Source organism: Lepus europaeus, chromosome 13, assembly GCF_033115175.1.
Source record: "Lepus europaeus isolate LE1 chromosome 13, mLepTim1.pri, whole genome shotgun sequence".
NCBI classification, from domain to species: domain Eukaryota; kingdom Metazoa; phylum Chordata; class Mammalia; order Lagomorpha; family Leporidae; genus Lepus; species Lepus europaeus.
Genome location: NC_084839.1, coordinates 40,089,392 through 40,102,223, shown reverse-complemented (window position 1 = coordinate 40,102,223; position 12,832 = coordinate 40,089,392). Strand labels below are relative to the sequence as shown.

Genomic DNA, 12,832 nt, shown 5'->3' with positions numbered 1-12,832 from the left:
CCACCCATACTCTCATCCCCTCTCCCCCTCCCTCTCCCATTCCCAGTCCCATTCTCCATTAAGATTCATTTTCAATTAACTTTATACAGAAGACCAACTCTATACTAAGTAAAGATTTCAACAATTTGCGTGCATACACACACACACACACATATACAAAAAATATAAAAAACTGAGAAGATGTTTTACAGTTAATTCTTATAATACAACTCATTGAGGAGAGAAGTTCTGCATGGGAAATAAGTGCATAGTGACTTATGTTGTTAACAATTAACACTTTTATGTATGATGTCAGTGACCACTGGAGGCTCTTGACATGAGCTGCCAAGGCTATGGAAGATTTTTGATTCCATAATCTCTATCAGTTTTTTTTTTTAATTTTTTTTGACAGAGTTATAGACAGTGAGAGAGAGAGACAGAGAGAAAGGTCTTCCTTCCATTGGTTCACTCCTCAAGTGGCCACTATGGCCGGCGCCAGCCAAAGCCAGAAGCCAGGTGCTTCTTCCTGGTCTCCCATGCAGGTGCAGGAGCCCAAGAACCTGGGCCATCCTCCACTGCCTTCCCAGGCCACAGCAGAGAGCTGGACTGGAAGAGGAGCAACCAGAACTAGAACCCGATGCCCATATGGGATGCTGGCACTGCAGGCGGAGGATTAGCCAAGTAAGTCACTGTGCCAGCCCCTCCATCAGTATTTAGACAAGGCCATAAGCTAAGTAGAAGTTCTCTCCTCCCTTCAGAGAAAAGTACCTCCTTCTTTGATGGCCACTTCTTTCCCTGTGGTCTCTCACAGGGATCCTTCATGTAGGACATTTTTGCCACAGTGTCTTGGCTTGCCATGCCTGACATGCTCTCAGAATGCCTTTAGGGCTGATTCTCAGTATGAGTCCTATTTAAAGGGAGAAAAATCAGGATTTTCTAACTTCCTTACATTGAACATATATCATATGTAGCATATTTTTTAAATGTCTAAATAAATAAGGATTATATTATCTAAAAATTAATATTCTCTATGCATAAGAAAATATAGAATCAGAATCACTATATTTTATAATTAGAAGGAATTTTAGACAATATCTTGGTAAATTCCTCAAATTCTTCAGGACCCTATTGTTAATTTAAATCATTTTTATTATAATTTCATATAAATGGGTATGTGGTGACAATTCCAAATAAACATAAACCCAACTTGGAACTGAAATCAAATTTTAAATTATTATTAAAATGACAATCCAAAATTTTAAAATTTACTGGTAAACTGTGGTCCCAGAAAATGTATCCACAGATTCCAGGGTTTCCTAATTCGAGAAACACTGATCTATTGCAAGTTCATTTAGGATCCTCAAAGTGAGTCCCATCTTCTCTCCAACACCTCAGTCATACCAAAAGTCCAGTGGCCCACTATTCTCAGAACTCTGAGTTCCATAATCCTCTATACATCCTTTAACGTGACCCAATAACTCCTCCTGTCCTCCCTTTCTCCAAAATCCTGCCCCTCTGAAACTTTAGTTCTGAGACGGGCCAACTTTCCAGTTTTTCAATCTTTTCTTTAGAACATTCTCTCCACCTGTAGTCCTTAACTAGAATAAGGCTATCCCAGAACTACTTCCTCTGCACACACAAATCCAAGAAAACACTATACTAATAGTGATCACTTCTAGTCGATGAATTTGCAGATTAAGGAGCTCTTTTTAAAAAAACTAATTATTCTCACCACCCCATGACTTCAGGACCCTCATTGTTCCCCAGTGCCATGCGCAGACAACTACTCTACTTCCTCCATCAGAGTCTCTGAGCCTCGGAGGCACGTACTGTCTATTAGCATGGGTGTCACCCCTTTTGGCTCACACTCCGCCTTCCCCTTCCCGCTATAGTCATGAGTCTTGTAGATGTCACACCATGTGGGCATGCACAACCCCCAATACCCTGACATCTCTGGCAACCTCACTCAACTTCTGCCACTTGTCATTTCCAAGGTTGTATCTTGGATCATTTCTCCACTGGAAATTGTACCACTTCCAAAATCACACTCACAAATAACACATTCTCTTCAAGAATCCCCACAAAATTCTTAAGTCTTAGTGAAAAGTTTCAAAAGTCCATTGACCCCTTCCCACCAAAGTTTCTCCTCCATAAGCCCCCTTCTACTTTCTGCTCTCCTTCCTATCTTAGAGACCACAGTTTATCATTACAATCATCTCTTGCAAATATCTATTCTTAGGCTTCTTCACTTTGCATCCACACAGCAAAAACCAACCCCAAGAAAACTCAATCACCTTCTTCTACATGCTTGCATTCATGTGGAAAGAGGAGACAGCAAAGTATTGGTTTCTTTGGTAAATAAGCCTATGACCCGTGACTGAGCGGCTGGGTTCCATACCTGCCTCTGGCTCCTGACTCCAACTTCCTGCTAAGGCAGACCTTGGGAGGCAGGGGTAATGGCTCAAGCAGCTGGGTTCCTGTCACTCACGTATTCTATTAGTTAAACAACTGAAGCATTAGTTGCTTATTTCTCCTCATCTTTCAAAATAATGTTCTGCAAAAAGTATACAGTCAGTTGCTTTTTAAAGAAAGTTGTAGATATTTCAAGGGAGTCCCCAAGTCCTCAAAAACAAAACCCATTTTAATCTATGGTAGTGAAAATGATAAAAAAAAAAAAACAGCTTTTATAAACCACATATTTCTCTAAGAAAAAGGACAAACAAGTAAAATATGAAACAATACAAAACAAATGGGCTGTTTCCAGTAGTAAATTCATGAAATGCTTATATACTATACTTGGGTTAAAATTTTAAAATTCATATGGGGCTGAGCTGGAGCTGGGAGCCTATAACATTCAGGTCTCCCATGTAGGTAACAGGAACCCAATTTATATGAGCCATCACCACTGCTTCCCAAGATCTGCATTAGCAGGAAGCTGGAGCCAAATGTGAGAAATTTTTTTGTAAAGATTTATTTATTTGAAAGAGTTACACACAGAGAGAAGGAAAGGCAGAGAGAGAAAGAGAGAGAGAGAGAGAGAGAGGTCTTCCACTCACTGGTTCACTCCCCAATTGGCCTCAATGGCCAGAGCTGAGCTGATCTAAAGCCAGGATCCAAGAGCTTCTTCTGGGTCTCCCACACAGGTACAGGGGCCCAACGACTTGAGCCATCTTCCATTGCTTTCCCAGGCCATAGCAGAGAGCTGGGTCAGAAGAGGAGCATCTGGGACACAAACCGACGCCCATATGGATGTCGGGGGGCCGCAGGAGGAGGCTTAACCTACTTCCTGCTTCCGCAGATGCTGGCTCAAATACTCGGGTCCCTGACACCCACGTGGAAGACTCAGATTGAGTTCTAGTTCTTGATATGGCCTGTCTCCACCCTGGCAGCTGCAAGGATGAGGGAAGGGAACCAGCAAAAGGATGATCTTTCTTTGTCTCTCTATCTCTCTTTCAAATAAATAAAATTTAAAAAATAAAGTACTTGTAGGACAGCCTATTACTAACTGCTCAGAGATATAAGCCATTCTTTAAAATTCTGTTTAAGAGAAGAGGAGGGAGAATGCACTGTGAAATACTGATTGCACTGCTGATAGGAGCCAACTCAGGGAGAGGCTATGGTGGAGACACTGGGCCCCCTCCTCTTCCCAGCTTGTCCTCTCATCAGAGACAGAAATTGGAAACCAAAAACCAAAACCAAAACACTTCAAACATGCCAATGCCCTTAAGCTAAAGCATGAAGCACAGAAATTGAATGGTAATAAGAACCCCTGATAGAAATGAGCTACACTCCTACATGACTTTGAGCATGTCAGACCTGGCAAGTCTCAATGTTTCATAGACTGTGTTACCAGCAGTTCTGCATCCCTGGCAGGAAACAGCCAAGCAAAGCTGTGTGAAAATGAGATGCATCTGTTCCTGCTCTGTGTGTCTACTTCCAAAACCTTCTGTCTGCTTGGTTAAATAAAACCTAAAATTACAGTGGGTGGGGAGGGATCTCTCCTACCAGCCAGTGGCTCATTACTGCTGCTGTATTTCCCCTACATTTTTCAAAATAATTAATAATCTTATGACAACCACCATTAACATATTTCAATTACTCCTGTAATAAAATTCCTAAAAGTGAGACATCTGAGTCTAAAATATGAATATTATATTAATTTATTGATTTAGATGCTGAGAAATATGTATATTTCAAAGGATCACAGCTTTTATTGTCAACTGAGGTAGAAGACCTAAATATTCTCAAATAGCAAAATAAAAACACAATAAGTCAAAATATTTTGAAAATTTTTGTCAAGCATTATAATTGTTCCTAGATCAATAATAAGTATTTTCTTTTTAAAATTTTTAGTTTATTTATTTGAGATGGAGGCAAGTAGCAGGACAAAGAGAGAGAGAGGGAGAAAGAGAGAGAGACAGCATTATCTTGAGTTCTTTTTTTTTTTTTTTAAGATTTATTTATTTACATGAAAGTCAGAGTTACACAGAGAGAGAAGGGGAGAGAGAGAGATAGAGGTCTTCCATCGCTGGGTCACTCCCCAAATGACCACAACAGCCAGAGCTGGGCCAATCCAAAGCCAGGAGCCAGGAGCTTCTTCCAGGTCTCCCACGCGGGTGCAGGGGCCCAAGGACCTGGGCCATCTTCTACTGCTTTCCCAGGACGTAGCAGAGAGTGAGATCAGAAGTGGAGCATCTGGGACTTGAACCGGTGCCCATATGGGATGCCGGCTCTGCAGGCGGCTTCTTTACCCGCTATGCCACCATGCCAGCCGAGATACAGCATTAAAGAAAGTCAGCTTCCATCCACTGGTTTACTCCCCAGACATGTGAGGCTGGGTCAGGGTGAAGCTGGGAGCTGCAAACTCAATCCAGGTCTCCTACCTAGGTGGCAGGGACTCAATCACTTGAGCCATCACTACTGCCTCACAGGATCTGCATTAGCAGGAAGCTAAAGTCAGCAGCCACAGCCAGGAATTGACCCAGGCACTCTGATGTGGGACAAGGGTATCCTAACCAGCATCTTAACCACCAGGCCAAATACTTGCCCCCTAAGTACTTCCTAATTCATTCTAAACTAGATTTACCATGTAGTTAAAGAGTTAAAGTAACTAAATCTATATCAAAGTATCAAAGTGAATTTTGCCACAGGTTGTTAAAGCATCACAAGTGAAGAATAATTTTTAAAGCATTACCCCATTTTTACTGCCGATGAAGAAAACAGATTTTTCTCCAATTTCAACTCCATTGTGTTCACTTCCACTAGTCCCTCTTTTTTCGACTTCAGCTTTTGCAATTTCCCAGAGAGTTTCACTATATGGGAGGTAGAAAAACAAAATTCAGAGAAACAAGAAGACTCCTTTCAAATATTTGTTTCAAGTTCACAGAAACTTTCTTTAAGTGAAATTTACAAAGCAAATTAGTATTTTTTTCCTGGGGGACAATAACTTGGCAAAACATCTAAGGACTAGTCATTTTACAGTTTTTTCTTTAAGCCAGTTCCTTTGAAGAATACTGAAATTGCCAGAGCATTTACCAACAGGATTTCAGGCTGTGTTATCCTGGAGTTTCCAAGCAAGGCTCATAGCTGTATGTAGTACCTTCTTGGCCACACAGGAAGATACAAGGACATTGGGAAAAACACTTCTTGGAAAACTACCAATGCTCCAATCACCCAGGAAGATGGGAAACAGGCAAAGGCAGCATCCCAAATCATCTCTGCTCTCTGAAATATTTCTTTGTGTTTTTGTTTTTAACATCATGTCTTTGGCTGAAATCTTTTCTTAAAAGATTTACTTACTTCTTATTTATTTGAAAGGAAGAGCTAGAGAGGGAGATGGCCCCAACTGGCCGGAGCTAGATTGATCTAAAGCCAGGAGCCAGGAGCTTCTTCCGGGTCTCGCATGTGGGTGTAGGGGCCCAAGGACTTGGGACATCTTCCACTGCTTTCCCAGGACATAGCAGAGAGCTGGATAGGAAGAGGAGCATCTGGGACACAAACTGACGCCATATGGGATGTCAGGGCCACAGGAGGAAGCTTAACCTACTTTGGTACAGCGCTGGCCCCTAGAAATCTTTTTTTTAAATATAAAAATACTGGCCAGTGCCACGGCTCAATAGGCTAATCCTCCACCTGCGGCGCCACACCCTGGGTTCTAGTCCCGGTCGGGGCGCCAGATTCTGTCCCAGTTGCCCCTCTTCCAGGCCAGCTCTCTGCTGTGGCCAGGGAGTGCAGTGGAGGATGGCCCAAGTGCTTGGGCCCTGCACCCACATGGGAGATGAGGGGAGGCACCTGGCTCCTGGCTTCAGATCAGCGCAGTGCGCTGGCCGCAGCGGGATGGCCACAGCAGCCATTGGAGGGTGAACCAACGGTAAAGGAAGACCTTTCTCTCTGTCTCTCTCTCTCACTGTCCACTCTGCCTGTCAAATAATAATAATAATAATAATAATATATATAAAAGTACAAAGCAAAGGGGAAACTGTACTGTATTGAACTAAACAAAATGTGAGACCTGATGGTTCCTAGCCTGAATCTCTTTCTATGTCTATGAACTTGAGCCAATGACTTAATCTAATTGTCATTTAATAATAAAACATTTATTGAGCATCAAATACATGCAAGCCCCTGTACTAGTTCTCAGACTCAATGCTGTTTCTTCATCCCTCAAATACCAATAAAAAAGAATGTCAGTGTCATATTATGATTGTTAAATGCCACAATTCATTTCCTGTAGGACCTTCCCCATTAAAATATAAAAATTACTGAGAGCTGGGGCAGGCATGTGGTGTAAGGAGTAACACTGCTGTCTGTGGATCTGGCATCCCAAAGGACACCGGTTCGTGTCCCAGTTGCTCCAATTCCGATCCAGCTCCCTGCTAATGGCCTGGGAAAGCAGCAGAGGATGGCCCAAGTGCTTGGGCCCCTGCACCCGTGCACATGGGAGACCCAGATGCGACCATCTGGGGAGTCAACCAATAGATGAAAGATCTTTCGCTTTCAAATAAATAAATAAATTCATTTTAAAAATTACTGAGCTTATAGATATCTCTATTCAAGAACCAGGAATAATAAAAGGCCATCAGAGGAACAGAAAAAACAAAAACATGTTTGTGCTGAAAACTTATGCATCTGTTTCACGGGTGAGCCTCCAAGAACTCAGTTTGGGGCGGGGCTCTTCATTCACACGCATTCTTTAAAGAGGAGATATTCCTAAGCACCCAGCGGACCGAGGGAGGCCGCCATCTGTGCATATCCGTATCCAGTGGGACCAAGGAAGAAAGCTGACAACGTTTCACACTGATGTTCGTAAACCTAACAGCAATCACGCTGTGGTCCACGACGTGAGAGACAACTTTCTTCTGTCCCGAGGTTCAGCGGTTATCTCGAGAACAGGTCACGAAAATGAACATGCGGGCACGGAAGAGCTCTGGTGTAATTAGCAGGCCCTCAAGGCCTCCTCCCCTGGCCTCGGCTCTCCAAGTTTCCTCTCATTCGCAGCCCCTGCGAGCCCCGCACCAGGAGGGAAGGCCCTGGGGAGGTCGCTTTGGGTCCGGTTCACCCCGCATCCCCTAGCTTGGAACAGCCCCTGGCTCGCAAGAAACCTTCACGGAAATCTGGGAATGGATGAGGCTCAGGATGTCTCAAAATCCCTCTTTCTTCTGCTTCGGGCACTTTTCTACCCGTCTGCAGCAGAGTCCTGATGTCCGAGGAGAGATCCCCACCTCCCCGTCCATCCCGACCCGGCTGCTAGGACCTGACGCACAATCTTCTTCCACCGCAGGTCCTCTCCTCAGGGGCACCCTCAGCGGCCTCTCCCTCCTCTGCCCCTTCGAGGCTCCGGGCCTGGCGCACACCGCGCTCGGGGACTACCTGGGCATCGTGGCTGGGCTGCCTACACGTCGTGAGCCGGGCTTCGGGCCCAACCTAGAATCAGGCTGGCGTTGAGTCGCGGGACGAGCAGGGGAACACAGACCTCCGGCGTTGCCATGGGAGCAACGTCGCGCCGCGGCTGCGTGCGGAACATTGGCATCATGGGAAATGTAGTTTTCAGTCTTCCTTTTCTCGTCTTCTCTCAGCATCCACCCCCAGGACGTGAAAGAACCAGGGGACAGTGGTTACAACCCTGGGGCCGAGGAGCAATCGTTTCTGAGTTGGGAGTTGTTGTTCTCTTATTAAAATAAGTACTTTACTGAGTGCCGATATGCCAGGAATCTCTGTTCTCACACATCTTGTATTTTTCTCTCCCCAATAGCCATGGTTTGGGAATAGAACATGAAACAAACAATCCATTGAGTTTGTTATCCAGTAATTTACTGGAAGACAAGAACATATTTTTAAACTGAAAATAAGACAGCGATTTTAACGTTTCCCAACTTTGTGAGTGTTTGTTTAGGTTTTATGCAATAGCACATTACTTATTAGTGAGTTGATGGAGCTAGTGCATGTCTTCATTTATCTTATGAGTATAGATTACTTTTGCTTGAATTTTGTGGTGTCTTTATAGATCCCAAAGCCTCCACAAACATTGAGCTGTTACTACAAGCAAGACCCTGAACCACACAGTAAGGAATAAAGAGAAGAGTATGATGAAGTCCTTGTCCTCAAAAAAGACATACACAGCTAATTACAACACTCAAGAAAGTAAATGAATAAGCAATTGAAGAGAGGTACAAAAAATTACATAAGAACAAATAAGTATGCCTGAAGGAAATGGTGAAACATTCATGGTAAGTGGTAGAAGATTTTTTAAAAGATTTTATTTATTTATTTGAGAGGCAGAGTTACAGACAGAGAGGAAGAGACAGAGAGAAAGGTCTTCCATTCTCCCATTCATTACCCATATGGCTCCAATGGCTGGAGCAGGGCCAATCCAATGCCAAGGAACCAAGAGCTTCTTCCAGGTTTCCTACATGGGTGCAGGGTCCCAAGGACTTGGGCCATCTTCTACTGTTTTCCCAGGCCACAGCAGAGAGCTGGATTGGAAGAGAAACGGCTGGGACTTGAATGGCACCCATATGGGATGCCAGTGCTGCAGGCGGAGTTTGGTCTACTATGCCACAGCACCCACCCCATGCAGATTTGTTTTGAATGTCGAATAGACTCAGGCTTTCTAAGCCAAGATGCCCTGAATATTTGAAGGAGATTCTTTCTCTACAACCCTCTTTCAGTTTCTATGGTGTAATGTTCAAGAACAGGGGCTTTGAAATTAAATAGACGTAAGCCGGCGCCGCGGCTCACTAGGCTAATCCTCCGCCTTGCGGCGCCGGCACACCGGGTTCTAGTCCCGGTCAGGGCACCGGATTCTGTCCCGGTTGCCCCTCTTCCAGGCCAGCTCTCTGCTGTGGCCCAGGAGTGCAGTGGAGGATGGCCCAAGTGCTTGGGCCCTGCACCCCATGGGAGACCAGGATAGGCACCTGGCTCCTGCCATCGGATCAGCGCGGTGCACCGGCCGCAGCGCGCCAGCCTCGGCGGCCATTGGAGGGTGAACCAACGGCAAAAGGAAGACCTTTCTCTCTGTCTCTCTCTCTCACTGTCCACTCTGCCTGTCAAAAAAAAAAAAATTAAATAGACGTAGACTCAAATCCTGCCTCAGTCACACAAGCTAAGTTGCCACCTTGTCATACTGAGTATATGACTAAATTTTTCTGATCCTGAAAAGCATGGAGAGGTTATGAGCTTTAAATTATATATATGCACACATATATAATACATGTGTTTAACACATTGTAAGCACTGAATACTTGCGATTATCAAATTTTAATTAATTAAATTTTAATTTTCACTGGTACACAGCTTCAAACAAAGAAACAGACAGAAGGAACACATCCCAAATGAAGCATATGTTGATTTGAGGAAAAGGCATTCACTTTGGATAAAGTCCCACAACACATAGGTGCACTGTGGAGAGTGAAGGCTGTAGTTGTCCATAGGCAGGGATGTAACAGGTATGTAATTCAATGGAGAAAGAACGATTTCAAAGGGAGTTGATGCACTCATCATTGAATCAGCATTTCTACCCTGGTGTTAGCCAGCCTATAGATTGATGTAAGACTAATGATTAGGGTTCTGGAGCTTCAGAATCCCTTTGCATGCAAGTTAGGAAGCCCCGTTAATATTGATGATAATCACAGGGAACGTCTTTATAAGTGGATCACTGGGATGGTAGCTGAAGGATGGAGTGCGCTAACAAGGAAGGTTGTCATCTGGCTGGGTCTTGATTGCCAGTATCGATTCAGGGTTGATTGAATTGATTGCACTGAGTGAGTGAGTTCCCTTTTCTTCCCTGTTCTTCCTGAGACTGCCCACTTGAGCAAAGAAAATGACCTTCCCTGGAAGATGGAAACTGTTCACAAGGTTAAAGATTTGAGCTTCCACACTGGATTACCCAGAAGACTCAAAAAGCTGGTGATGGAGGAGGTGCTTTTATGCTTTTTGTTGACTGGGAGGAGCTACAGTGCAGAAGCACAAAGATGCCTGCAAGATGAATTTGGGAAACTTAATAATTTGGGGCGGGAACACATGATGTACACAATGAAGCTAAGATGGGAGAGCAAACTGGACAGAAAGATGGGCTATCATGAAAGAAAGACCCTGTAGTTTGACTTCACTGTGTTAAATATGAAAGGCCAATTAAAATTTAAAAATAGGAGTACGCCATGGCCAGACCTGAATGGCAGTGAGGTAATTTTTTGCAGCTGTGTGGAGGATGTTTTGGCGGCTAGAAGACCACATGGGGTTTATTATTAACAGCTGTGAAAGTGATAGAGTTTTTGACATTTTTTCCTCTTGCTTTTCCAAGTTACATAAGCTTATCACAGAAAAAAAGATATGCAGCAAAACAGAAGAGGGCAAAATCAGAATACCCCAGAAGTAGACTATTTACACATTTAGCTGTGTTTCATCCCCATCATTTGCCTTACAGAGTTGAGATTGCACTGTGAAGTTAATATCCTGATTTAACATTCATCTCCCCCATCAATTTTTTAAATTTAATTAATTTATTATTTTTTTGACAGGCAGAGTGGACAGTGAGAGAGAGAGAGAGAGACAGAGAAAAAGGTCTTCCTTTGCTGTTGGGTCACCCTCCAATGGCCGCTGCAGCCGGCGCACCGCACTGATCCGAAGCCAGAAGCCAGGTGCTTCTCCTGGTCTCCCATGCAGGTGCAGGGCCCAAGCACTTGGGCCATCCTCCACTGCACTCCCGGGCCACAGCAGAGAGCTGGCCTGGAAGAGGGGCAACCGGAACAGAATCCGGCGCCCCGACCAGGACTAGAACCCGGTGTGCCGGCGCTGCAAGGCGGAGGATTAGCCTAGTGAGCTATGGCGCCGGCCGTCCCCCATCAATTTTTAAAAATGCATTATGAACATTCATGGAAGCACAACATTCCATTATAAAGACTTTCTGTAATTTATTGAGGCATTTTCCTAATGTTGAGTGAGTCTGGTGGTTGACTAAACACCTGACTCGATCTGGTGAAATAAGAATCCTTTCCTGGAATTCTTCCAACTAGGATTCAGGAAAGCAAGTCACCACCCCTCTGGAGGAAATTCACATCTTTCTGCTAACTGAAGCAGCCCTTCTGTAGTTGGAGAACATGAGGCAAACACACACTGATCCAAAGAGAAAGCCCTGGCACAGGTCTTACAGCTCAGGCTGTCCCTGAGGCTCCCGTGTGTCTCCATCTCTTGTGGCTTCACTGCCCAGCTCCTCCTTTGAGTAGCGGAGACATCTCAGTATCCTGGCAGTAAGCTTACTCATTTTCGGCCAGGTTAGTTTAAGGTGAAATTTGAAATTTACAACAGAAAGGGTTCTGTCTGATGCAGCTCTTAGATGGTGGAGCGGGAGGCCTTGGGGAAAGGGAGACAAGTCAGTGTTTCTCTCTTGGCTGACTGGTGAATTGATACTCCTATGAACACATTGTTGGGAGCACAGAGTAGGAGATCCAGGCTCAGAAGTCATGGCAAGGCCGGCATTGTGGCACAGCGGCAGGGCTGCTGCCTGGGACGCCAGCATCCCATATGGGCACTGGGTGAGTCCCAGCAGCTCCTCTTCCAATCCAGCTCCCTGCTAATGGCCTGGGAAAATCAGCAGAGGGTAGCCCAAGTGCTTGGGTCCCTGCTGCCCATGTGGTAGACCCAGATGGAGTTCCAGGCTCCGGGGTTTGGCCTGGCCCAGCCCCAGGGCTGTTGTGGCCATTTGGGGAGCAAACCAGCAGATGGAAGATTTCTTTCTCTCTCTCTCTCTCTCTCTCTCTCTCTCTCTCTTTCCCGATGTTCTGTAAACTTCTGACAAACAGAAGTCATGATGACTTTGAGACATTATCCAGCAGAGAGTTAGACCATCTGGAGTCCTTGGAGTTGGCAGTTAGAGGCCAATGATAACCTTATGGAAAGATGTTTCACTAGAACAGTGCGGCCATGGCATCAGTATGGACAATACTCACTCATCCCCAGGCAGGGATGGGGAGAAGCAAGGGAGGGCACATCCTATAATCTGCAGGTAATCCAGAAGCTAACTAGAAAGTTTTTCTAAGGATACACACCTCCTATAAACTTGACTTGCCAGGAACTCCAGACTAAGTCATCTCCTCTGGTATTACCCAACATTCAGTTGTTAGGGACTTTTCCTGGGAATTCACTGGAGCCACATAGGGAGAGAGGGACTTGGCCTTCTTTTGTCATGGCAGCTGCTAAGGAAGCGTCATCTGTTTTAAAAATTGATGAATTTATTTGAAAGGGAGAGAGGGAGAGAGGGAGAGAGAGAGAGAGAGAGAGGGAGAGAAGGAGAGAGAGGGAGAGAGGGAGAGAGGGAGAGAGGGAGGATGTCTCATGCACTGGCTCACCGTCCAGATGC

General features: G+C 44.8%; 1 protein-coding gene across 2 annotated transcripts in view; it reads right to left on the bottom strand.

Annotated features, from left to right (window-relative positions):
* DYNC2LI1 (dynein cytoplasmic 2 light intermediate chain 1) overlaps positions 1-7,962 on the bottom strand; it is a 67,992-nt gene extending 60,030 nt beyond the window's left edge. For both annotated transcript variants that reach the window (XR_009867796.1, XM_062209359.1), the window contains exons 1-2: positions 7,849-7,962; positions 5,174-5,291 (exon numbers count right to left, since the gene is read on the bottom strand). Coding sequence is in view for 1 of the 2 variants with exons in the window: in XM_062209359.1 (XP_062065343.1) it covers positions 5,174-5,291; positions 7,849-7,856 (126 nt within the window). In the remaining variant the exon portion in view is untranslated. The remainder of the gene's footprint in view (positions 1-5,173; positions 5,292-7,848) is intronic.
* Positions 7,963-12,832: the final 4,870 nt, after the last annotated feature.